The 19,985-nt window shown below is 43.2% G+C and overlaps 1 protein-coding gene across 9 annotated transcripts in view; it reads left to right on the forward strand.

Annotated features, from left to right (window-relative positions):
* Positions 1-19,985, forward strand: part of SGMS1 (sphingomyelin synthase 1) — a 101,123-nt gene extending 81,138 nt beyond the window's left edge. For 8 of the 9 annotated variants that reach the window (XM_032986680.2, XM_032986682.2, XM_032986687.2 and 5 more), the window contains 5 exons: positions 4,358-5,194; positions 10,633-10,750; positions 14,270-14,423; positions 15,154-15,320; positions 17,328-19,985. In XM_032986680.2, the coding sequence (XP_032842571.2) occupies positions 4,578-5,194; positions 10,633-10,750; positions 14,270-14,423; positions 15,154-15,320; positions 17,328-17,507 (1,236 nt within the window). In that variant the 5' untranslated portion in view covers positions 4,358-4,577 and the 3' untranslated portion in view covers positions 17,508-19,985. Of the gene's footprint in view, positions 1-2,156; positions 2,243-4,357; positions 5,195-10,632; positions 10,751-14,269; positions 14,424-15,153; positions 15,321-17,327 lie in introns of those variants that run through there. The other variant, XM_032986685.2, reaches the window with a different exon arrangement.

Raw genomic sequence — 19,985 nt, forward strand, 5'->3', positions numbered from 1 at the left:
GCTCTCAAATACTTGTTTAAGCCACAGAGGTGGCCGTGGTCATGGTATTACAAGCCTCATACAGGCAGATTGAAATGGTGGTGGGAAATATTCCCTACTGGGAAAGTGGAGAAGTATCTGAAAGTTTTGGGTTAACACTTTGATGTTTGCTGGGAACAGGGGAAAAAAAAGGTCATGTAAACTTGAGGAGGTGGGAACTGGAGCATTTGCTGAAGTTACTTCATTCTGCTCAGTCTTGTGGTGTGGGTATTTTGAGATACCGGTTTTACACAGCGTCGCTATCATAGTGCAATTGGTGTTATTATGATAATCGCATTGTTATTTATAATTTATTATCAGCTACAGGCTCCTTAATGAAGCAGATCTGCTGCGGACGGAGGGAAATTGTTAGTTGCCTGGCCCAGGCTAGCGACCTGTATCAGAGCTGGGGACGCCTGGGGGGGTGCCGGTCCCCCTGCCCGTCCCCAGCCCTCCCTGCAGCAGTGGGACCAACCCAAGCCGGTGGATGTGTCCCAGCAGTAGCCAGTGCTCATCCCTGCCTCCTGTCTTCAGCTTTTGTGGAAACAAGGGGCCCAGTGAGGGCTGTTAGTCTCCCGTATCATTTCTGTGAACCTCACCCGATCAAGCTTTCGTGAACACGCGCTAGGTAATGAGGTATTTTTAATGTGACAAGATGGAAGGTTGTAAAGAAGCTGTTCTGCCCGTTCCTCCCCCACTAGACAGGCTCTGAAATGGAGGTTTGAATGATACGTGTTTGTTCGAGATGTCAGTTGTTTTTCCTTGCTTTAACTCTCAATGAAAACGACTCCCATCGCCTGCATCCTTATCAGAGTATTATCTTTCCTCTAAGCCTTCCTCCCGTGAATATCAGTTACTCCGCTTTTACTAAAGGTGCTCAGTAGTGATTTACAGGCTGGTGATGTGATAGCAGCGGGCTGGGATTGCACCTGGCCAGCGCTGCGCTCGTGCTCCCAGGAGTGCCATCCGTGAGGACTGGAGCATTCTCCTCAGGAGCTTCTTGCTCCTCGGTGAGCCCCACGCCATCATTGTCCATCCATCCACCCACAGAGGACCAGGTGGGGTGAAAGCGGGTGCCTCTGTGTGGGAGAGGGGATTTCTCATTTTTAAAACCAACGAAGACTCTTAAAAGATACAAATACATGTTATATTCCATAAAGACACAAAAATTGGGGTTGAGCAGTCTTTATTCTTCCGCGTGATACCTTTTAATAGCAGTACTGATGGTGAGTTTAAAGCACAAGCAAATTTCTGAATTGATTGTAGTTTTTAGCAGTATTGCCAAACCCTGCAGTTTTACTGCAAGGCGTGCACATTTGCTATTTCTTGTAACACTGCCAGGCCAGGTATCATGGGGTTACACCAGCATATTGTCACTCTTGTGCCAGTATCAGAGTAGTATTTGCAGCTGGCAGTAGATTTTTCTGTTGTTGTTGTTGTTCTTTTAGGCTCCATACAGAGCTCATCTTAAAACCTGCTAGCTTAACTGTGGCAGGAGGAGGTACAGCTCCTTACTTACCATGTATATGCCGAGTGAAGGTTGGCTGCAGGATCCTGAACAGTGATGAGTGCAGCCCTTTGCACTGTGTCCCTGGGATCCCGGATCCTTCAGCACGCAGGAGCCTTGCTGTGTGTTGTCAGGGGCTGGACGGAAGGGCTGGTGTGTTGGGAGGATAACGGTTAAAGGTCTGCTTTCCTCCTTTCTGAGTGGTTTGGGAAACTGTGATTCAGTGTTTAAAATTGAAAAGGTTTAATACTGCCCCACCTCGTGGTGTACGCAGCGTGCTCTGACAGCCCCAAATCCATGCTGAATTTGTAAAGCAGAACTTGGTGAGGCAGCTGATGTAGCGGTTAAATGACATGGGAAAATGAGGTCCTCCTGCAGGCTAAGAGCCCAGATGTTGTAACAGGATTAAAAAGTAAATAACTTCGGCTTTATCAAGGTTGTAAGGCACTACCTTCTGAAACAGCAAGCCTGTAGGGGAGTCTGTTAGTATTAGTTGTGAGTTTGATGCTGTGCAGTTTCTGGTGCTGCATATTATGTATTTCAACCTGAGTTTCGACCCGAGGACACACGTGAAAGTATGTTGTGCTTTCCTTCACACAGACACCAGTTCCTTGAGTTGTGAATTACAGGTGCATCACTCGAGACTGAAATACTGTGGACATCAAAAAGGCCGTGGTGTTTCCATCTCCTTGGCCTGCAGTGAGCACACAGGCATGAGTAAGTGAGGTAGCTCAAGGCTGACATCGCCCTTAATACACAGACTGAGGCCAAACGGGGAACTGGAGTCAAAAACATCTTCCCGTAACTGCTAGTGACAGCAACTCTCGCCGGCGTGGAGTAAGGGTGCAGGGTTTGTGCTTGAGCTTTGTGCTGCGGCTGCTGCCAGACCCAGGATTTCGGGTGCCCTGTGATAACGTGACTAGTGAGTACAGCAGAGACCAGCGTGGTGGAGAGCTGAGCTGCCTTCCTTCAGTCAGAGTCTTGTAGGAGTTTCTGATGTGGGTTAACATGCATAATTCAATCCATCCTTTTTTTTTTTTTTTTTTTTTTTTTTTTTTCCCCCCATGTTCAGAGCTGTGTAACTAAATACCGATTTGCTAAACACAACTTGAATAATGAAGTGATCTTTGGCTAAAAGCCTTCCTCGGTACATGTAATCCTACTGAAAATAAGACAGAAAGAAAATAGAGCTGTATCCGCTGTTTTAAAACAGGGCAGTTGTTCGCAAAGGGGAGTATTTGTCTTCCTCCCGGTTTGCTCTATGGATTTAAATACGTGCACATGCATGGTGTGCCCAGCAGGTGAGAGCTGGAACGCACAAAGGACTGCCAGTCCTTGGTCCGAAACTTTTTCTTTTCTCCATCACCAGACCTGGTTCATTCTGTGGAGAAACAGATTAAAAACCGGACCTTGCGTTTCTTGCTCAGTTTAGAGAGAACAGGTCCAAAAATATATTTATGTGTAGCATGGTCACATTTTGCGTCAGAGTGTAGCTCTGTATGTTTTGTACCGCTTCGACTCAAATCCTGCCTGTAGTGTAGATTATTTTGCTTTTCCTCAGTGGCAACTTCGCTCCCTGCGATGAAACACAAACAACTGGTAGCTTGTAAGAAGCTAAAAATATTCCGTAAACTGATAAAGGCATGATATAACTTTTGAAAATATGAAGTGTTTTTTCCCCATGGTGTTACTTTCTTTAGGTCACTTTGTATTTACGATGCCGCAGCCTCCTGCAGAAAAGACTTGGGCAGCCTAGAGACAGGGGTTCTCACTGTTTGCCTCTCTGTGCTCTGGGGAGGACCATTTTTTGTTTATTCGTTGAATAAACCTCTCAAACGTGGGAATTTGCTGGTGGAGTTCACTGCCACATGATTGCCACCGTATGCTGAGAATTTTTCTGCTAGTGTCTCAAAATTGCAGGAAGAAGCTCCAGCAAGTAACAGAGGTTCCAGCAAGTAACATGTTTCCCTGTAATTTTTGTATTGGAAGTGATTAGCTTTTCTAAGCTATTTTTGTAATTAATTTGGGTGTTGAAGTTTGTCACCTAGTTCTTTCTTTAAATCATTTTTAAGTTTCACTTTCATTTTTCTACCGGTTCCTTTTTTAGCCAAAGACAAACATTTATCTGAATTGTAGCAGTATAGCATGGAAACCATAAAATTTACCTTAAAATGCTGCTAAACATCTGCTAGAGTTCTGCAAACCTAAATGATTCTGTTTATTTTCCGGCTAACCTGTTTGGGCATTGATTTTCTTGCCGGTGCTGTGGCCCAGAGAGTATAACCGTGTTTATCTACATATTTTTTTTTTTTTGTGTTGCTGACCTGTAGAAAATATTTTTCTGTGGTACACTAGATATTTTTGCCTTGCAGAACAAAAGCCAGGCTTCCTATTCAATAACTAGTTGTAGCAGATTGCATTAAGATACCAGGCTGTAAGGAGGAGAGAAGGTTTGTTACATGAGCAACGCTAATGGCTTGCTCCATAGATCCTTAAATCCATTAGTACTGTGATTTTAAGAGGAGTTTGAGTACTGGTTATGGACCAGAGCTGCATAGTGATAGAAAATTTAGCAAATATAGATCAGGAGGGAGTCCTTCCCACAGCTGCAAAGTGGTGTTTATAATATGAAACTGTTAAAGCTCTTGAGAAATCAGCAGCAAGCTGGGAAAGGGCAGCCGTTGCGTGTACAAGGCGAGAGCTCAAATCAGTTAATCTTTTCCATGCCAGAGCCTTGCTATTCTTTTGCAGTAATTTTGTCTTTAAACATGAATTGCAAACTTTTGGTAAAAGCTGTTCTAATGACTGGTTTTGGGGTTTTCTTCTCCCCAGGAAGAAGGATGCCAACGCGAATATGAAGTGAACTGTTTCCTATGCTTGCCGCTGCGCCTGGGTGCTCGTGTCAGATGGTTAGAGATGGGGACTCGCCTCTTGCCAAACCGCTTCCTTGGACGAGATGAAGCCAAGGAGAAGCTTTCCGATGTGCTGGAGTCGCAGTGACTGCTGCCCAATTTAAAATCCATGTCAGACTGTGCCCTGGCTGCCTGGCGAGATGAAAGAAGTGGTGTTGTGGTCGCCTGAGGAGGTGACAAATTGGCTAACGGAAAATGCCGTGCCAGAGTATTGTGAACCATTGAAGAGCTTCACTGGGCAGGATTTGATCAACCTCACGGAGGAGGATTTTAAGAAGACACCTCTCTCCCGGGTGTCTTCTGACAGCGGACAGCGGCTATTGCACATGATTGAAACTTTAAAAATGGCTCACCACATCGAGGCTCACAAAAATGGGCACGTTAACGGTCACATTCGTGTCAGCACCACCACACGTGAGAATGGCTTTAGCAGTAAAATGAAGCTGAACGGGATGCCAAATGGTTATAAGAAGGAAATGATAAAGATCCCCATGCCAGAGCCAGAGCGCTCACAGTACCCTATGGAATGGGGAAAGACTTTCCTGGCTTTTATTTATGCACTTTTTTGTTTCATCTTTACCACAGTGACTATCTCAGTCGTTCATGAACGAGTGCCTCCCAAGGAGGTGCAGCCTCCCCTACCAGATGCATTTTTTGATCGCTTTGATCGGGTGCAATGGGCTTTTTCTATTTGTGAAATCAACGGCATGATCCTTGTAGGACTGTGGTTTGTTCAGTGGCTGCTCTTAAAATACAAGTAAGTAAAAATCTTTGGAAAACCAAGCGCTCGGGTACGCTTCTGACAGCTTTGGGAGGTCAGATACTGGTTTATATTCAAATAAAATGACGCTGCTTGTGATCTTTCCGATTTTGGTTTCCCGAACTGAAATATAAATCATGCCGTAGGCAAACAGCAGTTTGTGTGAGCAGCTTGTGCAGAAGGGAGAAGTTCAGTCCAACTGCTACCTAAGAAACTAAGGAATATCATCTCTGGCCTTGTTTGCCTGCACGATTAACTGGAACCCTTTTCACGTGTGAAAAGCCACGGACTGGCTGTAACGATGTTCTGAACTCAGCTGAGTGCCCTGTCTGTGTAGAGGGAGCGCAGCTCACACTGTTGTGAACACAGCTGCAAACCGGACTTGGGATCCATTTAGTGTCTCTGTAGTTTGCCTGATGTAAAGGCCTAACCTTACAATTAGGGTACTCTTAGACAAAACCAACAGGCCGTGGTTTGGTCTATGCACCTAAACAGTGCTGCGTGAAAAGGTGTTGAAGTATGTTTTCTGCCTGACGTTAGATGGGACAGGTAATGTCAAACACAAAGTATGTCAAAAGCTAATCATAAAATATGCAAAAGCATAGGTGTGCCATGAGTTTGCAAGGTCTTAGTGGTTGTCTGCTTCCTTGGTCATACTGCAAAGGTGAATTTGCCTGCCAGTGGAAGTAACCGACCGCTTACCCTCTACAAAGTGCATGTGGATGCTTACTTCAGGGTATTTATACTGCTCTAAATCCACACCTTGGGTGTCCTTACTACAAGTGTCTGATATAAACCCTCGTGCTGCCGTGGTTGTGAATGAAGTGTTCAAAGTCAAGTGGCTTTAAGCAATAGGAGGTGGCATATCACCTTTCCTTTCAAAAACCAGGCACAGGCATGGGTGTCCCCACAGCTGCCTAGCCCAAAGAGGATCTCTTCCTCTCCTCTGCTAATGCAGCATCTCATTCCTTATCAGACACTTTTTTGTGACTCCTATGTAGGAAACCGAGGGAGGAACGTAATTTGGGCCCTTCCATGAGAAAAACAAGATCCTTCAGTTCACAGGACTTCGTAATGACCTTAGAATTACAGATTTCCCCTTTTAAACAAAATAAAAGCAGAGGCCAATGGATCACTTGCCCTTATAATGGAGGAAGGCATTGAAACTTAAATGTAAGCCTGTAGTTCACCAGCTTCATAAGGTAGAGGCACCTTGAAAAGAGAGAATTGCTAAGCTGGGGTAGGACACAGCTGTGGATTTCCATAGGAAGGGGACAAATGTTTAAGTAATCCACAAGTCTGAGATGATGGTTTATTCATGTTTCCTGCTGCTTTATACTACTTAATGTATTTTATCAGGTGAAATTTTAAAACCATTGTACACTTTTACAGAGGTGGCATTCCTTAAAGGGAAGTTTCTTAAATGGTCAATTTTTTATTATTATAGGACTATAAAAAAAAAACCCTGTGGAATTGCTGTGGGGTTTTTTGGGGGGGGGATGTGGGGGGGTTGTTGTTTGTGGGTTTGTTTTTTGATTTTTTTTTTTTTTTTTTTTTTTTTAGTTTGCACATATGTACAGGAGGAAGGATTTACCCTGGTTTGGCTTCTTGTTTATGGCTGTAAGCTTCAGTATCTCCCTTACGTTGGTAGCTCTGGTGCTACCTACTGTGTTGTTCCAACTTTTCTCCCCACTGCTCCAACTGCCTGCAGTGAATGTAGGGGACCATTAACTTTCTTGGGGTCTCCGAGCAATAATGTTGCTCAAAACCAAGGGAAGCACCTAGAGAAGGTGACGTGGGATTGCTTTCAAGAGTGGGGTGTCAGATTAGTTGAGTAATATGAGGGATCAAACACCCTGTGATGGGGCTGGGCAGAGTCTTTAGATTAAGAACAGCAGAATCCATAAGGTTCTTGGAGATTTCAAAGCAGTAAGACATGGTTTGACTTGATGATAAAGTATGTTGGTATTATTGATAGATGTGAAGATCCTACCTGCCCCCGTCCCTCCTGTCCCCATTTGCTTTGATGTGTTCATTTTTACTTGCTTTAGAAGGGCTCTTTCTGGTGTTAGGGGAAGGTGTCAGGGAGTCACAGAGCTTTCCATTCCCAGTATCAGCCCTGGAATAGCTGGTCAGTGTTTGTGTCCTGGTCACATAATGCTTTGGAGACCGAAAGTCATCTTTTTATATGTCAGTGAGAAGAGGTATCAGAAGTCCAAGAGACCCAATCTGTCTGTAAGCAGCAGAAAGGGGAGAACTGGAGAGGTGCTCTCAGGAACAGGAGCCCAGTGAGGTTATCTGGAGGACCTCAATCTCATGGCTTCGGATGGTGAATCACTAAGTGTTATGAAAAGAACTCGGTCGCTTTTGTAGCGTGGGTTATCACCTCCCTTTGAAACTTAATTCAAGAATAAAGAGGGAATTAAGCCAGCTAGACCTTGCTCACTTCTCTGACCTCTGATGGTGTCAGGGTTAGCCATTGCCAGACTCACTTTGAGATCTGAAGATACGATGTGAAGCCAAAGGTGATTGCTGGGCGGGGTGAGACCTGGTTCCTCACCTACTCAGATGATAGAGATACCATTCATGGATGTCTCCAAGTGCAAGCTCAGGATCACGGGTGGACCAGCAGCATTGTTACCCATGAACTGAAGTGCAGCCAGTGGCTGGGTTAAACCTCTGACCAAAGGAGGCAGCTTCATAGTTTCAGACTTTTTGAAACACTTTTCTTTGCCAAGAAGTGAAATTCCTATTTCTTATCCTACCAGATCCATTCTTTGCCAGTAACCTGATTTCATCCAAGCTGAGCCTGCCTTCTCCCAAGCAATGGAGGACAATAAAGATGTGTCATTCATGATAGTGATCACTCAGGTCTTCCTTATTTAGTCCAGGGATTGCGTAACGATGTCAAATAGGACCTGTGTGTCGTCTTTCTTGGGCTGCAAAGTTGGGGCCAAAATGGAAGAGGGAGTTGGGTGTATCTGTCCAGCTAACCACAGTGCAGTGTTTTCCTTGGCCCCTGTTACTGCTTTCTCACCTGAAAATGAAATTTTACCTTCAGGTAGTAGATATTGGAATTTTTGGCTGGCTTTGGGGCAAGGCACTAGGTTTGGTGGGAGGGAATCGGTGACAGCTTGCTTTCACCATCCGTGTGGAATTGAGTCGATGACGTTGGGTTGGGTCGGTTGCTCACCAGAAGGCAGGAGCAGGGGGGGTGTGCAGGCCTTGGCCGGGGTCTCCGGGCTGCCCAGGCCTTTTTCCCCAGACACCACAGGGAGCTCGAGGAGTCCAGGCGAGCTGCCGAGGCAGAATTAACTTCTCTGGGAAGCATTCCCAGATGTTTTGGGAGAAGTACAATGCTGTGTTTTGGCTGTGTTTTGACATCTGATTCAGCCTGCACAGTCATGGGACTGAAAAAGCAGAGCGCTTACTTACCCGCATGAGGTGAGGTCTGGGGAGTTGTAGTAAAAGTTGTCTTGGCCAGTAACAAGCTTAGAGGTTGTACTTGCTAGCTGGCTCGTAATCACATACCAATCCTTTTGAGAAGGGAAAATATGAGGCTTTTTACTTTTTTTTTTTTTTTTTTTTTTATATTATAGTACACTTTGATGCAGACTTCCCTAAGCTAAAATATGCTAAACCCAGCTAAAACAAGTAGGTTTGTGAGTAACTTTAATTAAAAAAAAAAAAAAAAAAAGTTTGATGCTTGATAAAACACTGCTGCTTCTTCAGTCTCTCAAAATACAGTGCTGCTCAGTCTTTAATCTTGAGTACCCCCATTTGTCTTTATACCAGGTTATAAAGCAAAGCAAGTTCTTGTCTGGTTATAGAAGACAGACACAAGTGTGAGATCTTCACTGGATCACCCTTCTGAGAGAAAAAAATCCACGTACAAAGCACAGAGAAAAAACAGTTCCCCACTGGCATGGTGCCTTCCGCTCTTGAGCTTCAGTCCTCAGAGCTACATTAATAAAATATAATCTTTAACTCCCAGCTTTGTCCATGTTTACACCAGAAGGGGGGAAGAAAAACCAAGAAATACTCTGTTTCAATAGCAATAAGCACTCGAGTGCAAAATGCATTTACACTGTAATAGCTGAAGCTCTTCTGATAAATCAAGACACTCAAGTTGTTATTGATCTGGCACTGCAAAGTCATACTCGGCCAAGAGTGGAGCACTACAGTTTAATAACTTTGCCAAAAGCTATTAAAAATAAAAAAGATGGCCAATTTTGAGCTTTGAAAGAGCTCTGCTTGATAGAAATACTTTTTTTAAAAAAGTGAATGCTTCAAAATAGCAACAAATGAATGCCAGGATGTGTTGTGACCCTTGTATTCCCCAAATGATCATAATTGTAAATTACAACAATTTGATATCAGCCGAAACCAACAGGGTCTGTAACCGGCAGGATGCAAAGGCTTGATGTGGTTAAAGTCAGGGACGTCTGTAACTGGATTTGACCTTGATTTTTGTAGTGCTGGCAGTGATTTCTCTTTGCTGAACTCGGTGGGAGCTCACGCAGAGGTTGCTCCCGTCCTGATGGATATGCCAGAAGGGGTTTAGCTGTCGTAGCCCTTTCCTTGTGACGTTACTAGCTGGTACGGCGCGGTGAAACTCAGCAGGCCAGTTTTGGGGCTGGCTATCTGTCACTCCTGAGTTGAAGCTGCAGCTCTTTACCCCACGTGCTCTTGGTGGTTTTGCAGAACTGCATGGCGGTACCCCAAAATTGCGTTTGCGCTCTCCGCATACATCAGCGACTCGCTGGCAGCCCTCAGTGAATAAATCTCTTTGCAGCTATGGCTGCTTGCCTTGCGAGTGCCTTCCTGTGCAAACACCCTATCCTGTAGCCAACGCAGCTCTGAATTTGTATTTTGGAGGTTTCATTGCTGATGTGAATTGCTTCCTCTTAACTGCTGCTCAGGAAAGATGGTTCTCACTCGTTTGGATCATAGAAGCTATTTCTTCTCAAGCAGACCTTTGTAATTACTAAATGTGTGTGTCAGCTGATACAAACTTACCGCTTTTCACTTTATAATGAAAATATAGTAACTTTATCCTCTGCCTTGAACAGAAAATTAGTGACTCCTCAAAGCAAATGGAAGGGTGTGGGGCATGAAATCCCTTTTAACGTCTTCAACACTAAATCTGTACAAGCTTTTGTATTCTAATCCTTGTATTTCCTGTAATCTGCACCTTCAAGGGTAATGTTAGTTCAGTTGCTCTTGTGTTTCTGACCTGTAAAGCGTGGGAATATTGTAAAGTAATTCAGTATTCTCAGGTGTAAGCTGATACTGTCACGAGTTTCAAAAACATTGAGAAGATAACAGTTGGTAGTTTATTTTATTTGCCTCTGCATATTTTGTTTGCATTGAGTGACCTCCTTATTTTCTTTCCTCTTTTTTTTTTTTTTTGTTGTTTCTTTTTTTTTTTCTAGGTCTATAATTAGCAGAAGATTTTTCTGTATAGTTGGCACTCTATACCTGTATCGGTGTATTACAATGTATGTGACTACACTCCCAGTACCTGGCATGCATTTCAAGTGTTCTCCAAAGGTAAACTACTTCTTGCTGCCTTCCCATATTTTAATCTATATGTTTTCCCCTTGTCCTGCTGTTACCAAAACTGTGAGCAACACTTTCTCAATAATTGCTACTAATTTGAAAATACCAGTTTGGCATGATGGGGACAACCTACCTTCTGCAGATCATCAGCTTCCTTCTTGGTGAAGGTGTTGATGGTTGCTTAGGGGCACTGTAGGCATCCCCACCCTTTTCAAAGTGCTAATCTATGCAATTTCTGTAGCATTTTCAACACGATCAGCATTTGTCTATCTCCGCCGAAGCAGTCAAAGGTATGCAACCTGTGGAAGTGCCACGTGTGACTCATTTATTTCTAAACGCTTCAGCGTGTCAAATCCAAGTATGATTGGTATTTTACAATGGCCCAAAGAGGCTTTTCTAAGGCTGGTGAAACTGCCTCCTTTGCAGCTTTTTGTCCCTGCGTATATTTTTGCAATTGTGTTAGCACAAGGAGTTGCCATCTCCTCCCCGATCTGGCGCTGACTCCTTTTGTTTGTTGTGCCAAGGAAGAAAATGGGCTTGTGAAAGCTGTGGCTGAAACCAAGGTACTGAGGCCGAGGTGCTTAGGCAAGACCCTTACAGTCAGCCTTGAAGGGTAAATTCACGTGCTGGAGGTGGAGATGGGACAGGGGGGGTGGGTGGTGGTGTCGCCTCCATCTCGTATCACACAAGCCTTAGTTGTAAGCGTGGTCCTCACTGCAACCTGCTGTTTGTGGTGGGGAAATGCAGCCTCATGCAGGCTGGACTTCTGCGGCGGGGCACGAGGTGAACGTGTCGGACACAAGTGCTTTTTGTCCCTAGCGGTTCATCGCTGCACGCCTGCCCCTGTTGTTTGGGCAATAGCTTGATTTAAGCAGGAGGAAGGGGGCAAAAAACCCAGTAGTTTATGTGAAATATCTACTGCACGCACGGTCCCAAGGGCTTTGTGTGCACAGCCGTAGGTTAGATGAGGTTAGTAAAATCACTGATTCGACTCTGTACACGTGCTGTCGGTGTCTGGATGAGGATTGCTGGTATGCATAAGCAAAGACAAAACGCTTGGGTTCCTCGGGGAAATAAAGCCAATGGAGGTGCTGCGCCGGTTGTTTGACAAGGCACGGCATTTGCCAAGCCATGTGTGGCCTTTTAGAGACCTCAGTCTTTGGTAAAGAGAAGTGAGTGGGAGAGGAGTCAACGTTATATTTGATCAGTGAGCCATCGTGGAATTGAGAAAGAAAGAGAGAACACAGGTATTTATGGGCTGAAGTGAGTAAATCTGCCATCTTGGGGAATTTAGTGTTGTCAAGTCCATCTTATGACTCAAGTAAAGACCAGCCTATGTTATCCTCTTCTCTTGCCCTGATAAGACTAAGCTGTCTTGAAAGCTAGAGTCTTTGTCTATACACATATAAATATATATCTGTATATATATACAAATATGTATAAATATATGCATATATATATAAAAAAATACGAATATACTGGTGGGAAAAGAATAACCTCTCAACACCTTATTGAGTTATATATGACTGTGAAGAGTAGGCTTTGGGGAGCATTTTAATATTTTGTAAGGAGCTGTTAGCAGGAGATGTTTAATTGCTGCAAAGGCCCTGTTTAAACCTGTCAGAAATTAGTAACTTCCACTTCTTAAAGCAAGACGAAGCTTTAAAATAACAGAAAAACACGCCTGCAATGGCCAGCCAGGGGGATCTGCGTTTCCTTCTGACTGTTAAATGATTACCATGGATTTTAAAACCTCGCAAAATGAGGTAAGGGTCCAGAGCATGTTGTAGCCACGTGGGTTGATCTAGTAGTCCTGCTCCTTCGAGCTCAGGCGGTTCCCGTTTCCCGCTGGGTCCTGGGGGTGCCGAGTACGCCCTGGTTGTGGCTGCCCCACAGCATAGGCTTTCTTTGTGGATTTGTTCAACATTTGGGCTTATTTTAGAGCTGGGAGCAACAAAAGCAAAGTCTCGTGACAGTGCCAGCAGCCCTTCAGTCACATGGGAGGAGGGAGGAGGGGTGTCCTCACCAGAAGAACTTGGTTTGCTTCAGTTTGGCTTTCCAAAGGCAGACGGAAGTTTTTTCAGAAATGCCCTCTGAGCCAGCATGGTGAGTCGGAGGCGGGTCGGAACAAACCCATCAGCAGGGCTGGAGGAGTGTCCCCCTCGCTCACGTTGCACTGTGTGAGTTAAAGCCAGCGCAGAAGTTTGGCACCGTGCACTGACAAACACCACGTATGTTTCTTTTTGAAACGTGAAGTGGAAAGAAACGATTCTGAAGCATTTCCAAGGCAGGGCCGTGGGAGGCCTTAGAGTTTGGAGCGAGACACTCTCTCCTGTGCGCTGAATCTGGGTTTCAGCAGCTGGACGTGTGGCTCGGGCAGTTCGTCACGTTTGCTGTTGGATTTTTATCTGTAGGGCCTGTGCGGTTACAAACAAGATGAATTAAATGAAGCTTGATTTATTTTAGAGTGTGTTGCCTCTTGAACAGAAGGAAAAACAGATGTTTAGAGAACATGACAATATTCTGGCTATAACTGGAAATTTTTAAAATTCCTTTTTAGTGGTAAAGCTGAATTTTGGAGACAGTGTTACAGAAGTCATCAGTTTTCCAAGAGTTATTATTCAGAATCTCACTGTATATATGTGACATTCATATATATATATATATATATATATATACACACGCACGCACGCAGATTCCCATTGTATATCCCCAGTGCAAGGATGTAATGAAGAGAGAGAGATCTGAACCCATTAGCTCTGCTTGAAGATTCCCACTAAAAGTCATGTTCCTGCACAGCCACAAACATTAGGAAAAGCTGCCAGGAAGACCAGGGAGAAAGATGAAGCCTTTATGTGGCAGCAGCAATAAGTACTTATAAATAAATAACGTAGAAAACAATTTTTGCTCACCTACCTGTTTTACCATAGGTGTAGCACTCTGAGTGTAGCCACTGATAGGAGTCTAACAACTTCTGGACTGTTTTTTTGCCTTGGTATTATACTGGAATGTTTTTCATTGCAACTGGAAATGTCCTGGTGTAAAGGGTTTTTACACACATATATCCATAGACAAATACGTGTGTAAATAAAATCTCCTTTTTTCCATGCCTTTTCAATCTATACGGTGAGTGTAGGGAAAACAGTAGTCCTTTGGGATACTGTATTTATAGGGAAATTGGAATCATTTCCTTGGTTCTTCATCCATTGAATACTTTAAATAGAACAATATTTTAAATGAATGGGTGGAGGTGCATATGGCCTGTGCTCCCATGAGCATTGGCTATAACAGATGCAAAAATGAACTCATGTCTCATATCCAGACTTTTTCCCTCTAGAAATGTGCTGCTGGCTTTTGGGAAAGGCTGTGGATTTGCTGATGGATCTTGTGTATCAGAGCAAAAAGAGAGAATAACTGAAAGGCAGAGTTCCTGGCTAACACCATTGCTTTAAAGTCGGAAAGGTTGGCGTTGATATTTTACTGTGCTTTTATGTTTTACTCTTCCACCAGCTTTTTGGAGACTGGGAATCTCACCTGCGAAGGATAATGAAATTGATTGCTGGCGGAGGGTTGTCCATCACGGGATCCCACAACATGTGCGGCGACTATCTGTACAGCGGCCACACCGTCATATTAACTCTTACATACTTATTTATCAAAGAGTGTAAGTTTGTTACTGTTAATTTGGAATTTCCTGTTGTGTAATTCCTCGCTAATTGAAGAATTGCTGTTGTGCTGATCGGTAAATACAATTAAAGTAAAAATGCACACTTTTTCAACTAAATAAAAATAATAGAACTGCAAAGACATAGGGCTCACTGAAAAAGAAAATTTTGGAGACTAAATAAACCTCTTTACCATGTAGATGTCTGAATTAAACATTTTATTTCAAAAAAAATTTTGTTTGGAATATATTGGAAGCCTTCATTGCACCCTGCCTGATGAATGGTATTTCAGCTCTGTGTCCCCTAGTCTAGGGAGAGATGAATGCCTTGCTAAATGCAAGGTTGCTTATTTTGCGAGAATCAGGCCTTAATGTATGCGCTTTACCTTTTACAGAAGGCAAGAGGAATGGATTACCATTTATTAGAATCAATATTGAAATGCAAATCAGTTCATTTTACCAACCAGGGTATAGTATATTGTTATGTCTTGGGCCCGTTTCTCAGAGATTTCATATCCTTTCTATTTTCCAAGGATCTGATTATCCCTGAGTGCAGTTTTAGGGGAACGATACTTGTTTTGTGATCCCAGCATCCCTGCTCTCAGTCTTCCTGCAGGCGTTGTGCTACCCCCTTAGGGTCGTGGTCCACGTCCTCTGCCAATTACAGCAGTAGTCTTGCGTGACGATAATGTTGCGCTTTGAAATAATCGCCGCTTGTGCTTCTTTCCAGATTCCCCACGGCGACTCTGGTGGTATCACTGGCTTTGCTGGGCACTCAGCATGGTTGGGATGTTCTGCATCCTCCTTGCTCATGACCACTACACTGTGGACGTGGTGGTGGCTTACTACATCACTACAAGACTTTTCTGGTGGTATCACACAATGGCCAACCAGCAAGTGAGTTTCTCCCGGTCTTTGGATCCGCGTCACTCCACTTGCCGTAGCGTGGTGGTGGGCGAATAGCCACACTTTGCCTTGGGCCTTTCTGCAGGAGTAGGAGCGGACTCACCTGTGTCTTGTGGAGCATCCCTCTCTTCCTCCCCCCCCCTCACACTGGGTTGGCAGGAAAGAAAGAGGCATCATCAGCCGGGTTCATCTTGCGTCTCGACCACAAAAGTATCTGAAGGTCCAGCCACAGACAGGCAGGCCTCTCTGCTTCCGCTGTGTAGCCTCAGTTTTTGAAGTCCTTCTGAATGGCCAGTCCTTCAGTTGGCCAGTTTTGTGATAGCAGAGCAAACCATTTAGATGTGATAAGGTTTTTTTTCCTTGTTTTTTTTTTTTTTTTTTTTTTTTTTGTTTAAGCCAACTGGATTTTCCTTGTATTCTGTGGCTTGTGCCCTTTAGTTAGACGACATGGCTCTTGAAGAATAGTACAAAGCTGCATTAAAAATGAACCGGTTTTTGAGAACGTTTCCAAACAGTGGTGAGTTCACCTGAACAAAGGAAATGTTTTCCTGTTGGAGGACAGTGCAGCAGAGAACAGGCTGCTCCTGTCCTAAGGCCCCTGTCTGGGAAGGCATGGAAATGAGGGTGGTGAAGGAAATACTGAGAACGAGGAGCTGCTCGGGAGGAGACACAGCACTCGACAGGAGAGAGCAAAGTGTGGTTTGTAATACTCAACCAGAGAGCAGCAGTAAACGATTCAAAGGTCGAATGAAGAAGTCTAAATGAGGTCTTTCTTACTTTCCTGCCAGTGAACTAGATCAATGGGAGACGTGCTTACAAAGCTGAGGAATGTGGGAGAAAATGCCCAAGTCTGTCGTCCATGGGAAAGACCTAGTGAGTTAAGAGAAACTTACTCTTAGGTCTGTAACAGGAAATTGGTGTCCAAATATTTTCTGTGCCACGTGGAGAAAGATATTTTGCTTATCTGTTGCATATGACTCCAGTTAGTTATGTTTAAGAAAGACCTAGTATGATGATAGGAAACTAGTTAATATTGTGATGGTACAGATTCTGAGATCGTATCGAGGTCGTCTAGCTACCATGTCACATTATTCCAGTGGTTTTGATGCTACTTGGAGCAATGCACCACAGTCAGGCCCTGTGGTACGTTTTTACCACCAAGTGCCTAATTGCAGAGAACGCACGTTGATCTTGGACCCCTGGGGAACCGCTGTGATAGCAATCTGCATCCAGGCTTCCTAACTCTTGTCATGCAGCACCAGCCTGACTTCTGCTCTTCGAATGGGCTCCTGGGCTCTGTCAAAACAACGGTGCTGAGCGGCCCTGCTTCCAGGCTGGAAGCTAATGAAGTGGGGATTGCCTTGAGTGCTAATGAGGTGTTGCTTCAGAAGAGCCCTTTGCCTTACTGTGTGGAAATGTACCTGTTTTGCTGCGTGATGTGACTCAGAAGATGGGGAGGGCAGGGCAGGGTTCCTCCTTACCTCCTAGATGGGCTGAGGCATGCCTTGCTCTGTGGGCACACAGCCAGGCTCCCAAGGGATTCCTGAGCTACCTGTAATTTCAGAGATACTTACGGAAACAACTGTGCTTTGGGCTGCTTGGTTTGTTGTGGGGTTGCTTTTTTTTTTTTTTTTTTTTTTTTTTTTTTTTTTTTTTCATTTTCATTCCCCAAGGAGAGGAGACACTGATCTTTTGGACCATTCATTCTTTTCCTGTGCGACCGTTGAACAGCCGAGGTCTTGGAAAACAAGGGTGATCCCCACTCGACAGCAACATTTCGTGTGCGCGGGGAGGCAGTGGGAAAGTAGCTTGGCTCCTCTTGATCTCTGTCCATGCAGATCTGTTCGGGAAGTGCTTCTAGATATCAAAAGATTCTTGGAAGCAGCTGTAAGCAGACGCTGCTAATGAACAGTAGCAAGCGACGTGCAACGAAGTCATGCAAGTAAGTGACGTGCTCTTTTGTAATTCTCTTTTTTTTTTCTGGTTATTTTTGTGCAGGTGCTAAAAGAAGCTTCCCAAACTAACCTCCTTGCAAGGGTCTGGTGGTACAAGCCCTTCCAGTACTTTGAAAAGAATGTCCAAGGAATTGTACCTCGCTCCTACCACTGGCCCTTCCCCTGGCCGGTGCTGCACCGGGGCAGGCAGGTGAAATACAGCCGCCTGGTGAATGACACATAACAGCATGTCGACAGACAAAATGGGGGGAAAGGACCTGTCCCAAGTGCTAAGAACTTCATACAAGAAGATGCCATAAAAAAAAAAAAAAAAAAAAAAAAAAAAAAAAATCGACCGCTCCCTAACCCTTTCTTTTAACAGTTCCCTTGACTTAACCTATTCAGTTACCTGGTAAGCACTGTGATCTTTTTTTCTCTCCAAAGGATCTGCGTTGGACAACAATAAAGAAAATTTAACTTATCATGCACTGTTATACATTTCTTGTTAATAGATTTGGGATTTACATTTACCCATCACCATGTTCCTTTGTATATGATGCGACAGCATAAATGAAAGCTTTTATATCATAAGTTCTGGTCTTTCCAGTCACGTCTGGGAATAAAGCATATTATTTTCTTGGGAAAACATACTTTTCATATCTCTTGCCCCAAAGATTGGGCTGTAAGCCATTTTCTAGCAAATGACTATATGAAGGTTTCTAAATACCTGCCTTGGGTAAAATTGAGAAATCTTTCTACCTATTGCACCGTGCTACAAATAAGATGATAGACACAGGAAGGTTTGGTAATCGTGATTTTGTAGAATCTGCAGTGACTGTGTCAAAAAGTGGAGGGGAAAAAAAAAAAAAGAAAGAAAAAAAAAAAAAAAAGCTGTAAAGTGATTTTCTAAGTATTTCCTAACTTTATTTTTCAAAATGTGTATGAAAATTAAAAAGATTTTTACATGTCAGAGAATAGAGTTAAAATTAAAATTTAAAGAAAATGCTTCTTGGGAGAGAGAGATTTGTCTATGTTTCTAGTGCCTTTCTTGTCTTGATTGTATGGTCAGTAGGCAGTCTTAAATGTTTTTATTTAAAATAAAGTATTCCATGAAAGCAGAATTATATATACTGTATAATTACTAATTTTTGCATTTATAGCTAAATTAAACTGGAAATTTGCTTATAATGTTGAAATTGCCATGTGTAGGGGAAAAAAAAAAAAAAACAAACAAAAAAAATAAAACAAATAAAAAGGGTCCGATCTTGCTCACACATTGTGGGCAGGTCAAACTAAAAGGCATCACTTTATTGTCTACTTGGTAGCTGTATTTTAAAAAGAAAAACAGCCATGAATTCCTGTTTTTTAAGAATTTTACAAATGATCACTGAGTGAACTTATGAATGGTTTCTCCATCCCGTATTGAAATGTTGTTGAAAAACAACAAAGATAATCTATTTCTTTAAAATATTTGTGCAGAAACTGCATGTAATTATAAGTTTCACTCCTACCATACATACTGTATGTTTGGGGAAGTATTCTATCCTAAACTTGCCAATGTGCAGAACAAAATAGTTTTTTTAAAGAATGAAGAAGAGAAAATATATATATAAATATATATATATCCATTCTGTATTTTACGTGAAGCAGAGTTATCTTCTGTAGGGTTTTTGTGTATTCACAAGGTGATATTTGTATTGTAAAACAACAATGGTGAAGGAAAATAAAAAGGCTTTTGAAAAATGTAGTTTCCTTTATCTTCTTAATATTAAGTTTAAATTTAAAGCTGGGTTTATTCTTCTAAGCCTTGCCTTTAATTTTATGTGTTATTGCACTGTAGGCCATCAAATTTGGACTGTATGGAAACTGCATTGAGTTTTGAATTGCTGTTCGCGTTGGGCAAAACAGTGCCTTATCTGAAATAAATGCTATGCAATAGATTCTGATCATGCGGGAGCCGGGAGCGGATAGGAGAAGCCTTCCTGGGAGCCATCACCAGGGCTTGAAAAATCTACCCCAAAACTGCTGGGATGGTGCGCGTTGCAGGGTAAACATCCGGGACCCCAAGGTCTATCAGTCCTGTCACTTAAATGACACACAAAAAAAAAAAAAAAGTGAAATTTCTGTGAGTATGTGGTGGTGAAAATGTCTAAAATGTCTGTCCTTCCTTTGTTTTCTGTTTTGTTTTTGTTTTGTTTTTTGTTTTTTTTTTTGTGGGATGGTTTATCTCTACTCCTCTGCCCCGTTCCTCAGCCTTGGCCAAAAACTTCCTTGAAGAATTCATGGGGTGTTACTTCTGCTGCTTCGCCTCGCTGTTGCTCAGGATGCTAAACAAGACCAACCCGTTTCTTAGCAGTTCTCTCTCCCTGGGAGAGGGAGGGATTTCTTCATGCCCCGTGCTTCTCAGCAAAACCCTTTGCCAACAGCGTTTGCAGAGCAGTCTGCGAATTTCAAGGAGCAGCTCTGCATGCTTTACCTTCAATTCATGGTATTATCTTTGCAACTATGTGATTGAAAGGCGACTTTTTTTTTTTTTTTTTTAAAAAAAAAAAAAAAAAAAAAAAAAGCAAACCCACCCCGAGATGATTGCTTGAGAGAATTCACGCTCCCAGACGTAAATGACCGAGTAGATTTTTCAAGACCTGGCTTCACGCACATCAAAACCATTGACACAAGTAAATGTATGGATGTATGCACATGACATTAAATGGAATCTGCTGAA

This window comes from Tyto alba, unplaced genomic scaffold (assembly GCF_018691265.1).
Source record: "Tyto alba isolate M040663 unplaced genomic scaffold, T.alba_DEE_v4.0 Super-Scaffold_1, whole genome shotgun sequence".
Classification (NCBI taxonomy): Eukaryota; Metazoa; Chordata; class Aves; order Strigiformes; family Tytonidae; genus Tyto; species Tyto alba.